Genomic DNA, 18,302 nt, shown 5'->3' on the forward strand with positions numbered 1-18,302 from the left:
GGAATTAGAGGGCAATCAACAGCAGAAAGGAGAGAAAAGACAGTGGCCCTGGCAATAGACAAGGACAAAGGAAGTCAATATGCTATCAAATGGGTTGTTGATCAATTTCTTACCAGGGGCCAAGCTCTCACATTGCTCCATGTTACACGCAAAACAAATCCTGCTCCCAACCAAAGCAAGTCAATTTTGGTTTCTTTAAATTTATCTGATGTATGCATTGTACGGTCACTATGGTGATGATGTTGATGTTTATTTTCTCAGCTTTGTCTGCAGCTGTGGGGACGGTTTTGATCTGTGACGTGACACACGACTCTCAATCCGAAGAGATGTTTCTTCCATTCCGCGCTTATTGCTCAAAAAGGAATGTGAGTCATGCTTCTTAATTTTTGTAGGCACATGCCATTCACACTTCCAGATTGGCATTTCGAGCACAGGACCAAATTCTTGTTCTTTATTTCTCCTCCTCATATTTGATTTTTTGTGGCAGATAATATGCAATGAAGTCACAGTTGAGGATACAGATGTCCCAAAAGCATTGATCAAATACGTTGTGGCCAATTCAATTGAGATTTTGGTACTTGGTTCACCATCAAGATCCGGCCTTTTCAAGTAGGTTCTTTACTTATTCTTATCGATCTTTCTGTTTGTATGCAAAATAAACTATATATGCCACTCATCAGCGTAAGGAAAATTACTATGATCGCAATGTATAAGATCAACCTACAGTACTAAACATAACAATAAGGGGTCTTACACATTTAATTTCCAATCAGTGTTATAAATTTTACTATAGCTCTCCCAACGAAATGCAAGCTTTGAATATTGAATTTGACATTTGGTTCTGCACATTCTAATCTATTTAAGAAACAATTACATGCATTCTAACTATTCAAAGTTTTATTTGACAGAAGATTCAGAACCACAGATGTTCCAAGCATTGTGTTGAAAGGGGCACCGGATTTTTGCAGTGTGTATGTAGTTGGCAAAGAAAAGCTCTCAAATGTCCGAACAGCTACCAGTACACCACGACTAAAAGCTGCTCCCTCATGTAATCAAATGCAGCACCAACCCTGCAAAGTTTCTGAATCAAATGATACACGAACGATGAGCTACCGGCAAGCTAGAGGTCTGTCTCTATAATTGAAAGTATTACCATATTGATTTGCTACCTCAGGAAATTATTTTTGTCATTATGTGCTCACTTAAGTTTCTCTGATTGATACAGAATCAGAGAGCACACGTTACCACCCCCCTAGCAAGCCAGATGACTTTGAAATCAAGTAAGTTCTAATGCATTGGGACATATAGATATGTAGGCTGTGATGTACCTAGCTATTTATGAGCAAATGTAAAGTTCAATGTGCCTGTAAACTTTTTGGACTAGTAACCTAATAAAAATGCAGGTCACCATTCACAAGAGGAAACTTGGCAATGAACAAATCATATCAGCTCTCACCAGAAACTGATATATCATACGTCGGTAGTGGCAAGCCAAACATGGATAACATGTTTCCTTCTTTCTATGATGGTTTAGAATCAGGAATTAGCGCTCAATATTCAACCAACTCAGAGTGGGAGAACAGAAGCTCCACGTCGACATCTTACTCAGGAACTAAGTTTATTGACATGAGCTCAGCACAAAATGAATTTTCCTCAGCTTCAATTGAAAGTCGAAAGTCCTGTCACTCACAGAATGTGGTAAGACAATTACCCAGCATTTTTTTTTTTTTTTTTGTAAGTAATGCATATTAAAGTACTTAAAATATCAGAAATTTTTTGAGTCAGGAACCAGTTTAGATGTTCCCACATTCAGTGATTCCCTGTCATGATATCTCAAATGAGTGCCAATATAGTGTGGTTTTCTATGCTATATATGATGCATAGACGCACATTTATTAGAGCAACAGGCCACATGCAGTATATTTGTACTTAATTTGCTTTGAAATAATAGGATGAAGAAATGGAAGCTGAGATGAGGAAGCTGACGCTAGAGCTCAAGCAAACAATGGACATGTACAATACCGTCTGCAAGGAGGCTCTCTCTCCAGAACACAAGGCATTGATATAGAACTTATTTAAGCATAGAATTTCTTCAAGTTTTGTCTGTTTTGATATCTCTCCAACCTTTTGGACAAATTGAACTACAGGCATGTAAAGATGAATTATTTGACATTATTCGATCAAACACTATTCATATGGTTTTTCCTTACCACAAATTTTCACCATATATACAACCCAAATGTTTAAACAGGCTTGACAATCATCTAGTAAGGTGTAATATAACTAAATGTATACTTGACACAGACACACACAAAACGGACATCTTATGCCTCCAAGTTCTGTCAAGCAAATGCGAACTAGCAACAGTTCATATGGCAAAACTATTCGAGTATACCTTCTCATTATGTATCAATGCCAGGACATGGAACGTAACCGATGGAAATTGGAAGAAAAAAAGAGATTAGAAGAGGCACAACTAGCTGAGGAAGTTGCATTGGCACTTGTACAGAGAGAAAAAGCGAATCATAAGGCAGCCATTGAGGCAGCAGAAGCAGCTCAAAGGATTGCTGAATGGGAATCACAAAAAAGGAGGAATGCAGAACAGAAAGCCCTTAAAGAAGCCAAAGAGAGAAAGAAGGCATCAGAAGCAAGGGCCTGTGATATCAGTTATAGAAAATACACAATTGAGGAAATTGAATCAGCAACAAATAATTTTTCTATATCTTGCAAGATTGGAGAAGGAGGTTATGGTCCAGTTTACAAAGGGGAACTGGACCACACACCAGTGGCAATAAAAGCTCTGCGTCCAGATGCAGCTCAAGGACAGTCACAGTTCCAGCAAGAGGTTTGTTCTTAGAAAATCATAAACTTCAATCCTCGTATATCCAGAACTCTCTTCAGATATTTAGCATATAACTAAAAGAATCAGTGGAAAGTACTACCACTAAGTTCCTATCTTGAATCTGATTTTGAATGAAGATACTACATAGTTATAAGGTGGGGGTAATATTATATTGTTTGAAGAAAGGGCAACTGATTCAAGTGATTTATTTCTTGCGATAGTAAAGAGAAAAATATGGCAGTATTTACAGAATTAAAGATAAAAAGAGAAGATGTTCAACTTGTATAAGTTATTCCTACATCAGACAAAGACATGAATCCATTTGCTAATAGTGATTCAGAGTGCACCTAAAAATCATACCAATCAAGTTCCACTCATGTCTTAGTAGTTAGTACTCCAAATACAAATGCTATGATCATTGATATCTCTTAATTTGAGCATTGATGTACTTCAATCTTTCTATCACTTTGCATTGATTATGTACTATTATAGATCTACATGATCTATATATCTGATACTACCTTTATGCAGGTTAAACTATTGAGTGGCATGCGACATCCGAACATGGTTCTCCTTCTTGGAGCCTGTCCAGATTATGGTTGCCTGGTTTATGAGTACATGGCTAATGGGAGCTTAGAAGATCGTATCTTCAAGCGAGGTAACACCCCAGTTATTCCTTGGCAACTAAGGTTCAGAATCGCTGCTGAAATTTGCACTGGGCTTTTGTTTCTTCATCAAACCAAGCCAGAGCCCCTAGTACACCGTGACCTCAAACCCGCTAACATTTTGCTAGACCATAACTATGTTAGCAAGATTAGTGATGTAGGTTTGCCCAGACTTGTCCCTCCATCAGTAGCTGATTCTATCACTCAGTATCACATTACATCAGCAGCCGGAACATTCTGTTATATTGATCCAGAGTATCAGCAAACTGGTATTCTGGGAAGAAAATCTGATGTCTACTCACTTGGGGTTATGCTTTTACAACTAATCACAGCCAAGTCACCAATGGGTTTGACCTATCATGTTGAGAAAGCTATTGAGGAAGGGACTTTCACTAAGATGCTTGACCCTGCTGTTCCTGACTGGCCAGTTGAGGAAACCTTAGAGTTTGCCAAGCTAGCTTTACAGTGTGCTCAAATGAAACGAAAAGACAGACCGGAGCTTGGGAAGGTTGTGCTACCTGAGTTTAACAGATTGAGAGCATTCGCCGAAGATAGCATGAATTCTGTCATGCCGGGTGGTGGTAAAGAACTCTTATCAAGACAAGACCCGATTTCCACAAGACAAGTAAGTTGCATAACATAAACCTAGCACTGCAATAGATAAATTATCCTAGGAACATCAAACATATATGAATACATGCCACAAGAATCATGTAGGCTTCTGTTATTTCATAAGCACCTTCATATAACTCCTGAATGCTATCTTCACACTACTCTTGGTTTCACTTCACTTTCTTAAATATGTTGTTTTGGTCCTATCTCTTTAGGATGTGATCAGTGATCCCAATCTACCGCATTCTGGATATGATAGCTAGCTCAAGTAGCCGTTCAAGCACGTCATCTTATACTGAAGGAAGATTATTCTCAGACTCGTAAGCTTTAATTAGTTGAAGCACCTCAGCCTGAAAGAATGGAGAAGTTACAGTCTCAATCCTAATCAACATGACCAGTCAGCTGAATAATCAGTGTGGATGATCCAGGAATTTTACTTAGTGCAGTTGCTCATAGTACTTAAGATGGTAAACTTTTCATTGTAAGTGATCCAGGAATTTTACTTAGTGCAGTTGCTAATAGTACTTAAGATGGTAAACTTTTCATTGTAAGTGATCCAGGAATTTTACTTAGTGCAGTTGCTAATAGTACTTAAGATGGTAAACTTTTCATTGTGAGTAGTTACAAAAGTGTTTTTTTTTTTTTTTGCCCAAGTAGCTTGGAAAATAGGGAAACTTGTTTAGAAGAGAAAATAAACTAGAGTTGTAAATTGTATTTCATTACTCATAAGTGTTTATCACAATTCACACAAATATCGGTGCAAACTAGATATTAGTTTATTCAAAAATCATTATTTTTTTGGGTTTTAAATAAATTATACAAGGACGGCCTTTCGTGTCTAACACTTTTTCATATAGATATATGTGTGAACAAATATTCTTCTAAATACAAGTTTATAATTTTGGTGCCAAAAAATTTTGCTCCGTTGAACAGACATGGATTTGTCATAAAAGAAAACATAGAGAAATTAAAATGGATGGCTAAAATTTGTAAGAACACTGTGACATTTTTTTTTTTTTTTGATGACCAAATAAAACAAGAAAACAAACTACAACACAAAGTCCCTAACTGCTCTCTCACCCAGCTGATCCAACTAGAACAACACTATGACATATTGATAATAATGTGGTCTCACTACATGCACCACATCGGTAAAGAACTCAAACTACAAAATAAAACGGGGAGACTACACCACCATTTGCATAAAGAACCAGTAAGGCACTAACCATGGACTTTAGTCTCTTCAACTCCAATGTTCAAAACTTGTAACAGACTACCAACGAAGGGGAGACTGTCATCCACTTATTTGACAATGTGACCGATGTAGGGAAGCTTTTGCCCCAAGTTAGCTAAAGAATCAGCCACAAAATTGGCTCTCCAAATAAGATTTTGTTGTTGAAGGAAAATCGACTTAGTGTGCCTTATCAAACTAGGAATAGGAATAGGAGAGAAGGTTCTAGATTTCCCAATCCTACACGGATTGGTATTCCTTGTATTATTAGAACTAGTACTTTGTAATCCCTATATATAGGGCTCCTATTCTCAATAATAGATTTACAATTCTCTCTACATTCTCTCTCGAATCTATTTTACTTAAACACGTTATCAGCACGAGCTTTAACCACAAACCAAAAACCAAAAACCCAAAAATCTTCTTCATCACCGCAGCTCCTAGCCCACGCTAGCTTCACCTGCGCGCCTGCCCCTGCAGCACCTACGCGCCCCTGCGCAAGTATCCCTGCTGCCCCTGCAGCACCGCTGCACGTCTGCTGTCCCTGCAGCACCAACGCACACCAACTGCATCCTTCACCTTTCCTGTGCACGTCTGTCTTCTTGCAAGCCCCGAAACGTCTAGTTCGGAACCTCATATAAAAATCCTTTCTTCATCAAAGTTGTTCGTCTCTGTCTCTTCCATCTGACCTCCTAATTTCAGCCTTATCGGAGTTGTTTTGAGACTGGTACACCAATTGAAGTGCAAGCTGTTCAGAACAGAATCTGTTCCGAATTTCAACAAGTAAGTTTTTAAATTAAAGTTCCTGCTTTCCGAATTTTAATTTCTCCTTCTTTTTCTTCGGGGACTTGCAACCTCCCTTCTTCTACATCCCACCTTTCTGTAACGTGGGTTCGATTCTTTGAGAAAGCGGAATCGTGGGGATTCACGCTATTAACGAACTAAGAGCGTTCGTAAGACTTCAGACTAAGAGCGTCCGTAAGCATCGATTTATGACCATCTAAACATCATTGTTTCGGTCTAATCCAAATATTCTTGGAAATCGATTTCTTGGTAGCATTAAGGCTCAGAAATCTTATATTAGTTTTCGTGGAAGCATTGACTCCGAAACTAATACGTTCTTACTTTCCTTTTCAGGATGTAAGACTTGAACGAGCTCGATTTACTCCATTGGATTCTACGGGCACGAAATTTTCATGTGGGCTCATAGTGTTGAGCTCCACCTAATTGCCCTTGATTTATTGCCTACAATCCAGGAGTCTTGTTCTAAAAGAACCACTCAAGGCCCTCAAACTGAGATAGATAATTCCAGGGCATTTACCCTGATGAAGCGCCACATGAAGATGGCCCTCCAGTTTGAGTACATGAATGAGGATAACACTAACAACTTTTGGGTTGCGCCTCGTGAACGGTTTAGTAACATTCACAATTTTCCGAACTTAGAAGCATGATGGAATAATATCCGCTTCTCTAAACTTTGAAAGAGTTATGAAATATTGTTCGGAGGCTCTCTGCATCATATTATTGATGCATGATTGTGAAAAACACAAAAGAACAAATTGATTGAGAAAACCCTAACATGACCATAGGAGTCATGACGTTGAGGGTATAAGGTTGGACACCATGGCGCCACTTTTGGCCATGGTAGCACTATTTCCAACGCCATTGGTCCTAGGGACCATATGTATTGTGTCAATACATCTCAATCAAGAGAGCATCCTCTTCATGGTATTTTATGGAGTACCTAATCAATGGTAATCAAGATATCGAGCTATAAAAGACTTTAAATCTGGCGATGAAGATAGAATGCCGCAGATTTTTATTTAGAATAGTCTTTTAATTTCCAAGAATTATGTAATGGCAATTATGCCTTAATCAATAAAATGACTTATTGGATTATCTCTTTTCCTCTAGGCGTACTCAATTAAGTATGATGTCTAGGAAAGTAATTGAGATTAGTGGTACTTAAGAGAGCTTTTCTCCACCGACATCTCTCTCTACTTCCCTGGTCATATTTAATTGGAATTACCGAACGAATTGAGTGACTACAATTTGTCTAATGTTTGATTTTACTTTGGATTAGATTATGGTCACGAAACTTTGATGTAATCATTGGCTATTATTAATAAAGTATCGATTTATTTTATCTCATGTCGTAGACATATTTTTCGAACTTTATTACTTCAAATATATAAGAGCCAATGGTTTTCATGAGGAAACGCATTGTGAGAATGGACAAGAGTTCCTTTGCATCACCTCTAATGACTACGGACATAAACGAGTATTAGAGAAACTTATGTGTCGATCTAGTGGGTTGTATGCAACAACTATTCGAATAATTGAATCCAATCATGTTATGAGAGATGATTTATGGGATTCTGACACATATCGGCTTTGGCACGACCGTTTGGGACATCCAGGTCGTGATATGATGATCCGTATATTAAAGACTTCACACGGACATCCATTTTTCAGAACGAAAAGAAGTAAAACTCGGTTTTTGGACACCGAAGGAGCCCCTGCGCCTCACGGCGCCGTTCACCCCCAAATCCGGCCATCCTTGGCCGGCGCCGCCATCCCCCTGCGGCCTCAGGGTGGCATTGACGCCACCAAGGCTCCTTTGTCTCCAAATTTTACTTCTAAAGTCCATTGTGACTTCATGGCTAAACCAAAATCCTCATTGGTTGTCTCTAAAGCCCATCATTCGTTCTGCAAAGCCTGCTCTTTAGCAAAATTAGGATCGAGACCATCCTATGCAAAGGACACTAAAGAAAATATACCATTCTTGCAAAGAATTCAAGGTGATATTTGTGGACCTATTCAACCACCATGCGGACCATTTCGATATTTTATGGTGTTGGTTGATGCATCGACACGCTGGTCACATGTCATGCTATTGTCCACTAGGAACGCTGCATTTGCTAAACTCCTAGCACAGATTATTAAGTTAAGGGCTCACCACCCTGATCATCCTATTAAGTCTATAAGGTTAGACAATGCTGGGGAGTTTACATCAAAGACTTTTGATGATTATTGCATGTCCATTGGGATTGAAGTTGAACATCCAGTTCCTCATGTTCACACCCAAAATGGTCTCGCAGAAGCCGCCATTAAACGACTATAAATGGTCGCTAGGGCATTGGTAATGCGCACCAATCTCCCTATTTCTGCTTGGGGCTATGCAATATTGCATGCAGCTGTGCTTATTCGTTTGAGGCCTACTGCCACTCAACCTTTTTTTTTGCGTCCCAGATGGTGACTGGGTATGAGCCTAATATCTCACACTTACGCATATTTGGGTGTGCAGTTTATGTGCCAATTGCGCCGCCACAGCGCACCAAAATGGGTCCTCAACGACGATTAGGCGTTTATGTTGGATATGACTCTCCAACTATTGTCCGCTACATAGAACCCTTGACAGGCGATCTCTTTACCGCAAGATTTGCGGGTTGTCACTTCGATGAGACAGTCTTCCCGTCGTTAGGGGGAGATAAGAACATCAATGTTCAACAGGAACGACAGGAATTGTCGTGGTCTGTCCCCACTCTGTCTCATCTTGATCCCCGAACCGCACAGTCCGAAATTGAAGTGCGGAGAATTCTCGATCTTCAGAACGTAGCAGAATCGATGCCTGATGCGTTTTCTGATATCGCAAAAGTGACGAGATCACACATACCTGCTGCAAACGTGCCTGCAAGGATTGATGTCCATAAAATCAGAGGACATGACGCCATCTCAAGGGCAATTGAGCATGGCACCAACGTCCCCTCTCACAGTGATGGTGACGTTGTGGCTAGGCCCATGGCTCCTGCCAGGAAGCGCGGGAGGCCTATAGGTTCGATGGATTCTCGCCCAAGAAAGAAAGCGAGTTTGGCACAAAATAATCCATTAATCATCGATGTGAATAATCCATCTCATGAGAATATTCCGGATTATGGTTATGTCCGAGAGACATCATTGGGGGACGCTCCAATGTCAGAACCAACTCCAGAGAATAGAGAGATCTCCATAAATTACACTAGTGTACATGAGATGATGGATAGAAATTCTATGGCAATTGATGATGCGTTTGCATATCATGTTGCAAAAGGAATCATAGAATATGATGATATCGAACCTCGCTCTGTTGAAGAATGTCAACGAAGAGCAGATTGGCCTAAATGGAAAGATGCGATCCAGGTTGAATTGGATTCACTAACAAAGAGACAGGTATTTGGGCCTGTAACGCAGACACCCCCAAGTGTAAAGCCTGTTGGCCATAAATGGGTCTTTGTTAGAAAGCGTAATGAGAAAAATGAGGTGGTAAGATATAAAGCCCGCCTTGTGGCGCAAGGTTTCTCACAACGCCCTGGAATCGACTACGAGGAGACATATTCTCCCGTAATGGACGTTATAACGTTCCGCTACCTTGTCAGTTTGGTAGTTTCCGAAAAACTTGACATGCAGCTTATGGATGTGGTTACAGCATATCTCTATGGGGATCTAGATTCAGAGATATATATGAAGGTTCCAGATGGACTTCAATTACCCAAATCAAGTGGCTCTAAACCACGGAGCGCGTTTTCAATAAGATTAAAACGCTCACTATATGGATTAAAACAATCCGGACAGATGTGGTATAACCGTCTAAGTGACTACTTGATTGGGAAGGGATATATTAACAATGAAATATGCCCATGCGTGTTCATTAAAAGAACAAGTTCCGGATTTGCAATCGTAGCAGTTTATGTCGATGACATGAACCTAATTGGAACTCTAGATGAGTTGAAGGAAACTGCTAAATAATTGAAATCCGAATTTGAGATGAAAGATCTTGGGAAAACACGGTTTTGTCTCGGTTTAGAACTCGAGCACCGTAGTGATGAGATTTTGATCCATCAGTCTGCATATACTCAGAAAATCCTAAGGCGCTTTAATGAAGATAAAGCAAAGCCTGTGAGTACTCCCATGATCGGCCGTAGTCTTGAGCCCGGAAAAGATCCGTTTCGTCCAAGGGATGAGGACGAAGAACCATTAGAGGCCGAAGTGCCCTATTTAAGTGCAATAGGCGCATTATTGTACTTAGCTCAATGCACAAGACCGGATATCTCATTCGCAGTGAACTTGTTAGCTCGACATAGCTCTGCGCCAACACGCCGCCATTGGATTGGTGTAAAGACAACCTTTCGATACCTAAAAGGTACGATTGATATGGGCCTATTTTATCCCTACACAGAGAAGAGGAATGACGGAAGAATGGGATCGGACCCCATTAGGCATGGAGCCACCGTCCACCATGACAAAGTGGCCGGCCATGTTTCCGCCAACGCCGCCACCACCACCAAGGGTGGCCAGCCTCACCCTATCCCCCTCCATCAAAACGACAGTGATGTTTTGATGGGATTTGCTGATGCAGGGTACCTCTCTGACCCTCACAAAGGTCGCTCCCAAACTGGTTATGTCTTTACCATGGGAAGCACTGCGATATCTTGGAGGTCTACAAAACAGACCCTTGTTGCTACTTCCTCAAATCATGCAGAGATTATTGCTCTACATGAAGCCGTATGAGAATGTATATGGCTAAGGTCTGTAATAAGACATATTCAAGGAAGTTGTGGTTTGAAGTCTACCACGGATGAACCTACATGTATTTATGAGGATAATGCAGCTTGTATTGAGCAAATGAAGTTAGGTTTCATCAAGGGCGACAACACCAAGCACATATCGCCTAAGTTCTTTTATAATCAGCAACAACAAACACTTCTAAAGATTGAAGTGAATCAAATCCGATCAGAGGATACTGTAGCAGACTTATTCACTAAGTCGTTACCTAAATCCACATTCGAGAAACATGTGAAGAGCATCGGATTGAGAAAGTTATCCGAACTCCCACGATTGTAGCAATCAGGGGGAGATATCGACATCAGGGGGAGTTATGATGTCTACATGTTCGATCTCGAAGAGTGAATGACGTGTTGTGCTCTTTTTGTCCTTCGACCAGGGTTATTTTTGTCCCACGGGGTTTTTGTTACCTGGCAAGGTTTTTAACGAGGCAACGAATGAAGCGTCACCACCAAGTTTGAAGCGGCACAAGGGGGAGTGTTGAAGGAAAATCGACTTAGTGTGCCTTATCAAACTAGGAATAGGAATAGGAGAGAAGGTTCTAGATTTCCCAATCCTACACGGATTGGTATTCCTTGTATTATTAGAACTAGTACTTTGTAATCCCTATATATAGGGCTCCTATTCTCAATAATAGATTTACAATTCTCTCTACATTCTCTCTCGAATCTATTTTACTTAAACATTTGTCAAATATTCAAACTTCATGAGATCGTGCTAGCTATAGGTTCAAATCCTGTCATAGGGCGGACGATGTCGATCGAATCAAAATATATCAATCCACTATGACAAGGGTGATACACCAATCCACTATGCGGCAATTTGGGCATCTAAGCTTCTTGCTGATTACCAAGCTGTGCATACGGTCAAACAGAAGAAGACAGTCAAACGGAGGACAAAGTGGCAGCTCCCACCCAGTGGGAGACTCAAGCTGAATATAGATGGGGCTTATCATGAGGCTTCCGGGCAGGGAGGAATTGGTGCCGTTATTAGAGATGACCTCGGTGTGTGCTTAGCTGCAATTGCACGGCCCTTTTCCTTTGTTAGATCGGCTCTACAGATGGAAATTGAAGCGATGAGAGCTGGCCTCCTACTTGTTATCCACCAAGGCTATGATCAGGTTGACATTGAGACTGATTGTGCTGCTGTGGTGAACGCCCTAAAGGGAGATTTGGAGGATCTTTCGGAGGTAGGTTGTATTGTGGAGGATTGTAAAGCATATTTGCAAGCAATCCCCTATTATTCTTTACAATCTATATATCGTGAAGCAAATGGTGTTGCCCATAGATTGGCACACCTTGCTAGTGTTAATTATTTAGATGAGTATTGGTTAGATGAGACACCTGTGATTATCCAGGATGTTCTCTATGAGGATTCTTGTACTAGTACTCGAGGTATAGGTATTACGTCCCCCTCGCTGTACAATCATCATTTAAATCTTAATAATAATAACGGGCGTGGGGCTGAGCCTCCCAGTTAGGCTGGGTTCCAAACCCCTTTTCAAAAAAAAAAACAGTTTAACCCATAGCCAATTTGGGAATATCCTGAATGTAGTAAATCCCAAAATAGTAAGTGTTTCATCAATAACTGCAAGATGCCAAGATGTTAGATGTTTAACAATAATTTTTAAGAAATTATTGCTAGTTTCATAATATAAGAAAATGTTCATTTATGATTATTCCAATCTGTTACAACTGCTCAACAATGTGAACATGCTGGCAGTCGATATATTTTCTCTAACAATGTAAAATCAAAGGCTCTGTTGAGAGCGCATGATCATGCAAATGTAAACAGACGGCTATTAAGATACCTGAGTCTTAACTGAAGCAACCAACTCTCTTCTCCTCATAACAGAAGTAATTTAACAAACTCTCCCTGCTCTCTTCTCCTCTTAACAGAAGTAACCAACTATTTTCTTGTGTTAACAAACTCTCCCTAGTCAAAAGCTGGATTGATCACCTGGCCAGGCCTCCACAATATCGCGAGAGAGATAGAGAGAAAACAAAAACAAAAGGGTGATTCAAGTTGTGATTGGTTTTGAAAGTGTGTTCATTGTAAATTTCTGCGTGATCGAATTCTTAATTAGCAGTAGTTGGGTTTTAGTGTTTAGAATACCCAGAAATTAATGGGACTAAGAAGGCAAGCATCCAGAAACAGAGGAGATGCAGTAGCAGTGGCAATAGACAAGGACAAAGGAAGTCAATATGCTTTCCAATGGGTTGTTAATCATCTCGTCAAGCCAGGCCAAACTCTCACATTGCTTCATGTTAAGCAACCTGCAGTTCCCAACCAAAGTACATCTGCCTTCACTCTGCATCTAATTCTTTTGTATCCATCCACGATCATAATCTTATACTTAATTTCCAATGTTTTTCTCATATTATGGTGCAGCAGGACGCATGGTTCCTAGCTCTGAAGTGACCGAGGAGGTTGCAGAAATCTACAAAAACCAACCTGATGCTCAAGCCAAAGACTGGCTTCGTCCAATGCATTGTGTTTGCATCAAAAAGAAAGTGAGTCATACTTCTTCAGAATTTGTACATCATCTTGTGTCTCCTAAAAATTTCTTCTCCTTATGAGCTGATGTTTGTACCAGATAACCTGCAATGAAGTCATACTGGAAGATTCTGATATACCAAAAGCACTTTTCAACTATGTCGCTGCAAATTCAATCGAGGTTTTGGTACTTGGTGTACCATCTAAAAGCAGCCTTTTCAGGTGATTAATTGATTCCATGTGCCAAGGCATAAACCTTAATTAGCAGGTGGAACAATTACACATACATGCATTGGTTCTGATCATTACATCAATGTTGTTTCGCAACAGATTCAAAACTAGAGACATACCGAGCACCGTGTTAAAGGGGGCACCGGACTTTTGCACTGTATATGTCATTGGCAGAGAAAAGATCTCGTCTGTGCGATCTGCAACTGGTGCTCTTCCCCAAAAACCAAAAGGGCTTCCATCTCCATGTGAACAAAATGTGCAGCATCACCAAAGCGGTTTGTTTCTTGACTTTGAGCATCCTCGTTATTTCTCACATCATGTGTATACATAGTTAATTTTTGTCATTACTAACTCAAGTTTCTTTGATGAATGCACCATCAGAAAGGACACAGTCTCCGCAGTGTAGCCTGGCAAATGACACTAAACTCGAGTAAGTCTCAACTAATTTCTTTAAAAGGTTCTAATATTCTAGTTATATAGCACTACTAATAATGATGAGAAAAGAGGATGTTGGAATACAATTAATAACTTCGAACCATACAGGTCAGCAACTATATTACCGGCGAGCAGTAACAAGCAAAGCTTGGGTCGCACCTTTGCTTTCTCTGATAGTATGACAGCAGGAATGCCCCCTAGGCATCCAACTAGCTCAGAGTCAGACAGAAGCTCTACATCAACATCCTACTCCGGAAGGACATCTTACTCCGGAATGACATCTTACTCTGGAACCGAGTTTATTGACATGACCTATCCACAGAATGAATTTTCATCTTCCTCAACAGAAAGTGGAAGGTTATCAAAATCAAAGAACATGGTAGGACACTTTCTGTGCATAAGAAAATTGTAACAGCCACGAACCTACAAGTTTCAAAGCATCCATCCAACTATTAACATGTCATAATGTTTATGAGTTCGCGGAGTCAAGAACCAGTTTAGATGGTTCCCATCTAGCTTCTTTACTTGCAGAGTAAAATAGAAATAGGCATTTTCATTACAGTGGCACATACATATAGACATAGTTGAGAGTACTAACCGCTAGTTTCCTTGAAAAAAAAAATAGGATGGAATGGAAGCTGAGCTGAGGAGGCTTCAGTTAGAGCTCAAGCAAACAATGGACATGTATAATATAGCCTGCAAAGAGGCAATCACAGAAAAAAATAAGGTATTTGATGCAGTACCTTATTTAAGCATGAACTTTGTTTTAGATTTGGTATCATCTTCAAAGTTTCATGTTTTGGTATATACTGAATCAGAAACTTCGATACATATATGTTTTTCACATGACACCACTCAGTTAAATTGGTACTTGGTACTTCATATATTGTGACAAGCTGCATCTTAAGCCTCTTGATAGGAGCATGTAAATCTTGTAGTGCATGCACAGACAAGTTAGCTTTATAGTTTTACTTTTGCCTAGAAACAGTTTAAATGAAAAACTATATGTCAAACCATATAGAGACGGATGGTTCATTTTAATGAAATATGAATCTTGGATTTCAAACACAAACTGAAGCATACATTCTATTGATGTATCGATCCCAGGCAAAGGAACTTAACCTATGGAAATTGGAAAAAAAATATAAATTAGAAGAGGCACGATTAGCTGAGGAAATGGCATTGAAACTAGCGGAGAAAGAGAAAGCAAAATGTAAGGCAGCTATCAAGGAAGCAGAAGCAGCTCAAAGGGTTGCCAAATTGGAAGCACAAAGAACAAGGATTGCAGAAATGGAAGCTCTGAAACAAGCAGAGGCGAAGAAGGTATCAGAAGCAATGACATATGATCTAAAGTACAGGAAATACACAATTGAGGAGCTTGAAGCAGCAACAAATGGTTTTTCACAAGCTTGCAAAATTGGGGAAGGAGGCTATGGGCCAGTATACCTGGGTGAAATAGACCATACACGAGTGGCAATAAAAGTTCTGCGTCCTGATGCAGCTCAAGGACGGTTGCAGTTCCAGAAAGAGGTTTGTGACTTTCTTTAACATGCAACACTTTTATTGAATATTTAGCACAGAGACAACAGAACTAAGTACAATTATTAGTGCAATTCTGATCTGGACCCATTAATGATCGGAAGATTGAACTTTTATTTTTTCTTGCTATGGTAAAGAGGACAATAAGTATTAAAAAATCATTTTTGAGAGGGAGAGAAAATAAAAGACTTTTTTTGGTTTAAGTTGGTAATGTATCACACCAAGATTTTAGTTAATTCTGCTTCTAGTGGTTTATTATTACCCCTCGAGAGAACCTCTTAACACTGATGCACTACTAACTTATGAGACGATGGTAGTAATCAGATATATTATTTAAGGTATATAAATCTGAGGGGTCTTAATTATGCAGGTTGAAATACTGAGCTGCATACGGCATCCAAACATGGTTCTCCTTCTTGGAGCCTGCCCTGAGTATGGTTGCCTGGTCTACGAGTACATGGCTAATGGTAGCTTAGAGGATTGTCTCTTCCGGCGATGTAACAAACAAGTTATTCCTTGGCAGCTAAGGTTCAGAATTGCTGCTGATATATGCACTGGGCTTTTGTTTCTTCATCAAACTAAGCCAGAACCCCTAGTACACCGTGATCTAAAACCCGGAAACATTTTGCTAGACCATAACTATGTTAGCAAGATAAGTGATGTAGGTTTGGCCAGGCTTGTCCCTCAATCAGTAGCTGATTCGGTCACTCAGTATTGCATGACAGCAACAGCAGGAACATTCTGTTATATTGATCCTGAGTATCAGCAAACAGGCATGCTTGTAACAAAGTCTGATGTCTACTCACTTGGTGTCATTCTTTTACAACTAATAACAGCCAAGCCACCAATGGGTCTGACTCTTCAAGTTGAGAAAGCTATTGAGATAGGGAACTTTGCTCAAATTCTTGACCCTGCTGTTCCTGACTGGCCTGTTGAAGAAGCCTTAAAGTTTGCCAAACTAGGTTTACAGTGTGCAGAAATGAGGCGGAAAGACAGACCGGATCTTGGGAAGGTTGTGCTACCTGAGCTCAATAGATTGAGTGAACTTGACCAAGATAGCATGAATGGTGTCATGCGTAGTAGTAGTGGTGGCGGTGGAGTAATCTTACCAAGACAAGGACAACTGCCCAGTTTGAAACTACAAGTGAGTATCGCAACCTAAACCTTGCACTGACTTGATGAAGTAACTGAATAGATGATTCTTTCTAGGAAGATCAGATATAAATACATGTCACTTCGTAAAATTTTGTACACGTGAACTCTAAATGTAAAAGCTTGAGAATATTGTTTTCTTTTTCTTTTTCTTGGATATTTTCTTAATGCTTGTGTTTTTGGTTTTAGGATGTGTTGAATGACCTACATCCATCTCAATCAAGCCATTCAAGCAGATCATCATATACAGATGGAAGTCATTCACAATTTTAGGAACTTCTTTTTGTTAAAAGTCAGATCTGCTTTCAATTTGAAGCACCTCACATCTCGAAAGAACTAGAAATTGGAGTCTTAATCTGAATCAGCTCGGCAAGGAAGCTAACTACTTAGAGAGTGGTGGTTCAAGAATTAGTTAGTTATCACCGACCTGTAAGTAGTTACAGTAGGAGAAAGAAGAAAATTGTATAGAAAAGAAATCAGTTTTACACTTTTTATTTGTCAAAAGACAGAAAGTGTATATAGGCTGAATTTCGTTCTTATATTATAGACTGAGACAATATTAAGTTGCATTTAAATATTTACTCAAAGAACTTTCCATAATATCTTTTACACTTGATTGTCTTAGTCATTGCATTACGTTTTGGTTTATAATCGAGGAAACCTGCATTCCTTACAAGCAAGCAATAAGGGCAGATGGAACTAGATATATAAGGTACCAGAGGAAAGAACTCAAGGGTTAGCTGACAATTACTAGCTAGGCAAGAATGGAATACTTTGTTTCAGGGGTAATTACTGAAGTTAAGGCTTTGTAATATATTAATTCTGCTTATATTGGTAAAGACTTGATCTGACTTTGTATGAATATACACATCGAAATAGATTTTCACTTGGTTCAACAGTTCATATGTATAAATCATTAAATACTAGGAACCTACAATCTCTAAGATACAAAAGTAATGGTATCTATATCTTCACTTGAAAGAGGTTTGCTTCATTCTTATTCAACTCTTCTCTTGGTTATCGAAGTAGTTTCCTGTTCTTGAAAACCATAACTTTATTCATTTCGTTTTAATAGTATGATGTTTTGAAATGGAGGCAAACTTCTCTATGATTACATTGATTGCAACATGAAATGCCACTGATTAAGCAGACACATTTTGAAAAACTTGCTTAGAACCTACTGTAACCTATTGGCTGACAGTGGATTCACAACTAGTCCAGACTCCAAAGTTTAAGCTGACTGGGAATGAAATTCGTAATGGAACATACAGTAGTGTAAGAGAGCTCAAGATAGTTGCAAAAATTACTGTCAACTGAATAAAGATTCCGCATTTCTGCTCTCATATTATATAAATGATACGTGAAGCTAATAGAGTCGCATAATCTTTTCAATTCTTTTAAAGCACCTCATCATATTGTCCTATCCTAAAAGAATTGGAGCAAACTCAGAGTTGATGATAGAGAATCTATTTCCACAACTGGAATTAAATGAATATGT

The 18,302-nt window shown here is 39.5% G+C and overlaps 2 protein-coding genes and 1 pseudogene across 2 annotated transcripts; all 3 read left to right on the forward strand.

Moving 5' to 3' along the window:
• The first annotated feature begins 215 nt into the window (after nucleotides 1-215).
• Nucleotides 216-4,877, forward strand: LOC133725093 (U-box domain-containing protein 35-like; annotated as a pseudogene).
• A 7,134-nt stretch (nucleotides 4,878-12,011) lies between these two features.
• LOC133729027 (U-box domain-containing protein 35-like) lies at nucleotides 12,012-14,081 on the forward strand. Its single transcript, XM_062156503.1, has 5 exons — nucleotides 12,012-12,140; nucleotides 13,071-13,245; nucleotides 13,343-13,464; nucleotides 13,548-13,669; nucleotides 13,778-14,081. The coding sequence occupies exons 1-5, from the start codon at nucleotides 12,012-12,014 to the stop codon at nucleotides 14,007-14,009; spliced, it is 780 nt and encodes a 259-aa protein (XP_062012487.1). The 3' UTR covers nucleotides 14,010-14,081.
• Nucleotides 14,082-14,244: 163 nt separating this feature from the next.
• LOC133725094 (U-box domain-containing protein 34-like) lies at nucleotides 14,245-16,895 on the forward strand. Its single transcript, XM_062152214.1, has 4 exons — nucleotides 14,245-14,492; nucleotides 14,739-14,840; nucleotides 15,221-15,643; nucleotides 16,023-16,895. The coding sequence occupies exons 1-4, from the start codon at nucleotides 14,292-14,294 to the stop codon at nucleotides 16,812-16,814; spliced, it is 1,518 nt and encodes a 505-aa protein (XP_062008198.1). The 5' UTR covers nucleotides 14,245-14,291; the 3' UTR covers nucleotides 16,815-16,895.
• The last annotated feature ends 1,407 nt before the right edge of the window (nucleotides 16,896-18,302 follow it).

Source organism: Rosa rugosa, chromosome 1 (genome assembly GCF_958449725.1).
Source record: "Rosa rugosa chromosome 1, drRosRugo1.1, whole genome shotgun sequence".
NCBI lineage: Eukaryota > Viridiplantae > Streptophyta > Magnoliopsida > Rosales > Rosaceae > Rosa > Rosa rugosa.

Bases quoted from the DNA above. Each gene is read 5' to 3' on its own strand.
- LOC133729027 (XM_062156503.1), top strand. From the start codon at position 12,012: ATGGAAATTGAAGCGATGAGAGCTGGCCTCCTACTTGTTATCCACCAA. The intron at 13,246-13,342 runs GTACATCTGCCT...ATTATGGTGCAG, and splicing joins ACCTGCAGTTCCCAACCAAA to CAGGACGCATGGTTCCTAGC. The intron at 13,465-13,547 runs GTGAGTCATACT...TGTTTGTACCAG, and splicing joins GTGTTTGCATCAAAAAGAAA to ATAACCTGCAATGAAGTCAT.
- LOC133725094 (XM_062152214.1), top strand. From the start codon at position 14,292: ATGACAGCAGGAATGCCCCCTAGGCATCCAACTAGCTCAGAGTCAGAC. The intron at 14,493-14,738 runs GTAGGACACTTT...AAAAAAAAATAG, and splicing joins TATCAAAATCAAAGAACATG to GATGGAATGGAAGCTGAGCT. The intron at 15,644-16,022 runs GTTTGTGACTTT...TTAATTATGCAG, and splicing joins GGTTGCAGTTCCAGAAAGAG to GTTGAAATACTGAGCTGCAT.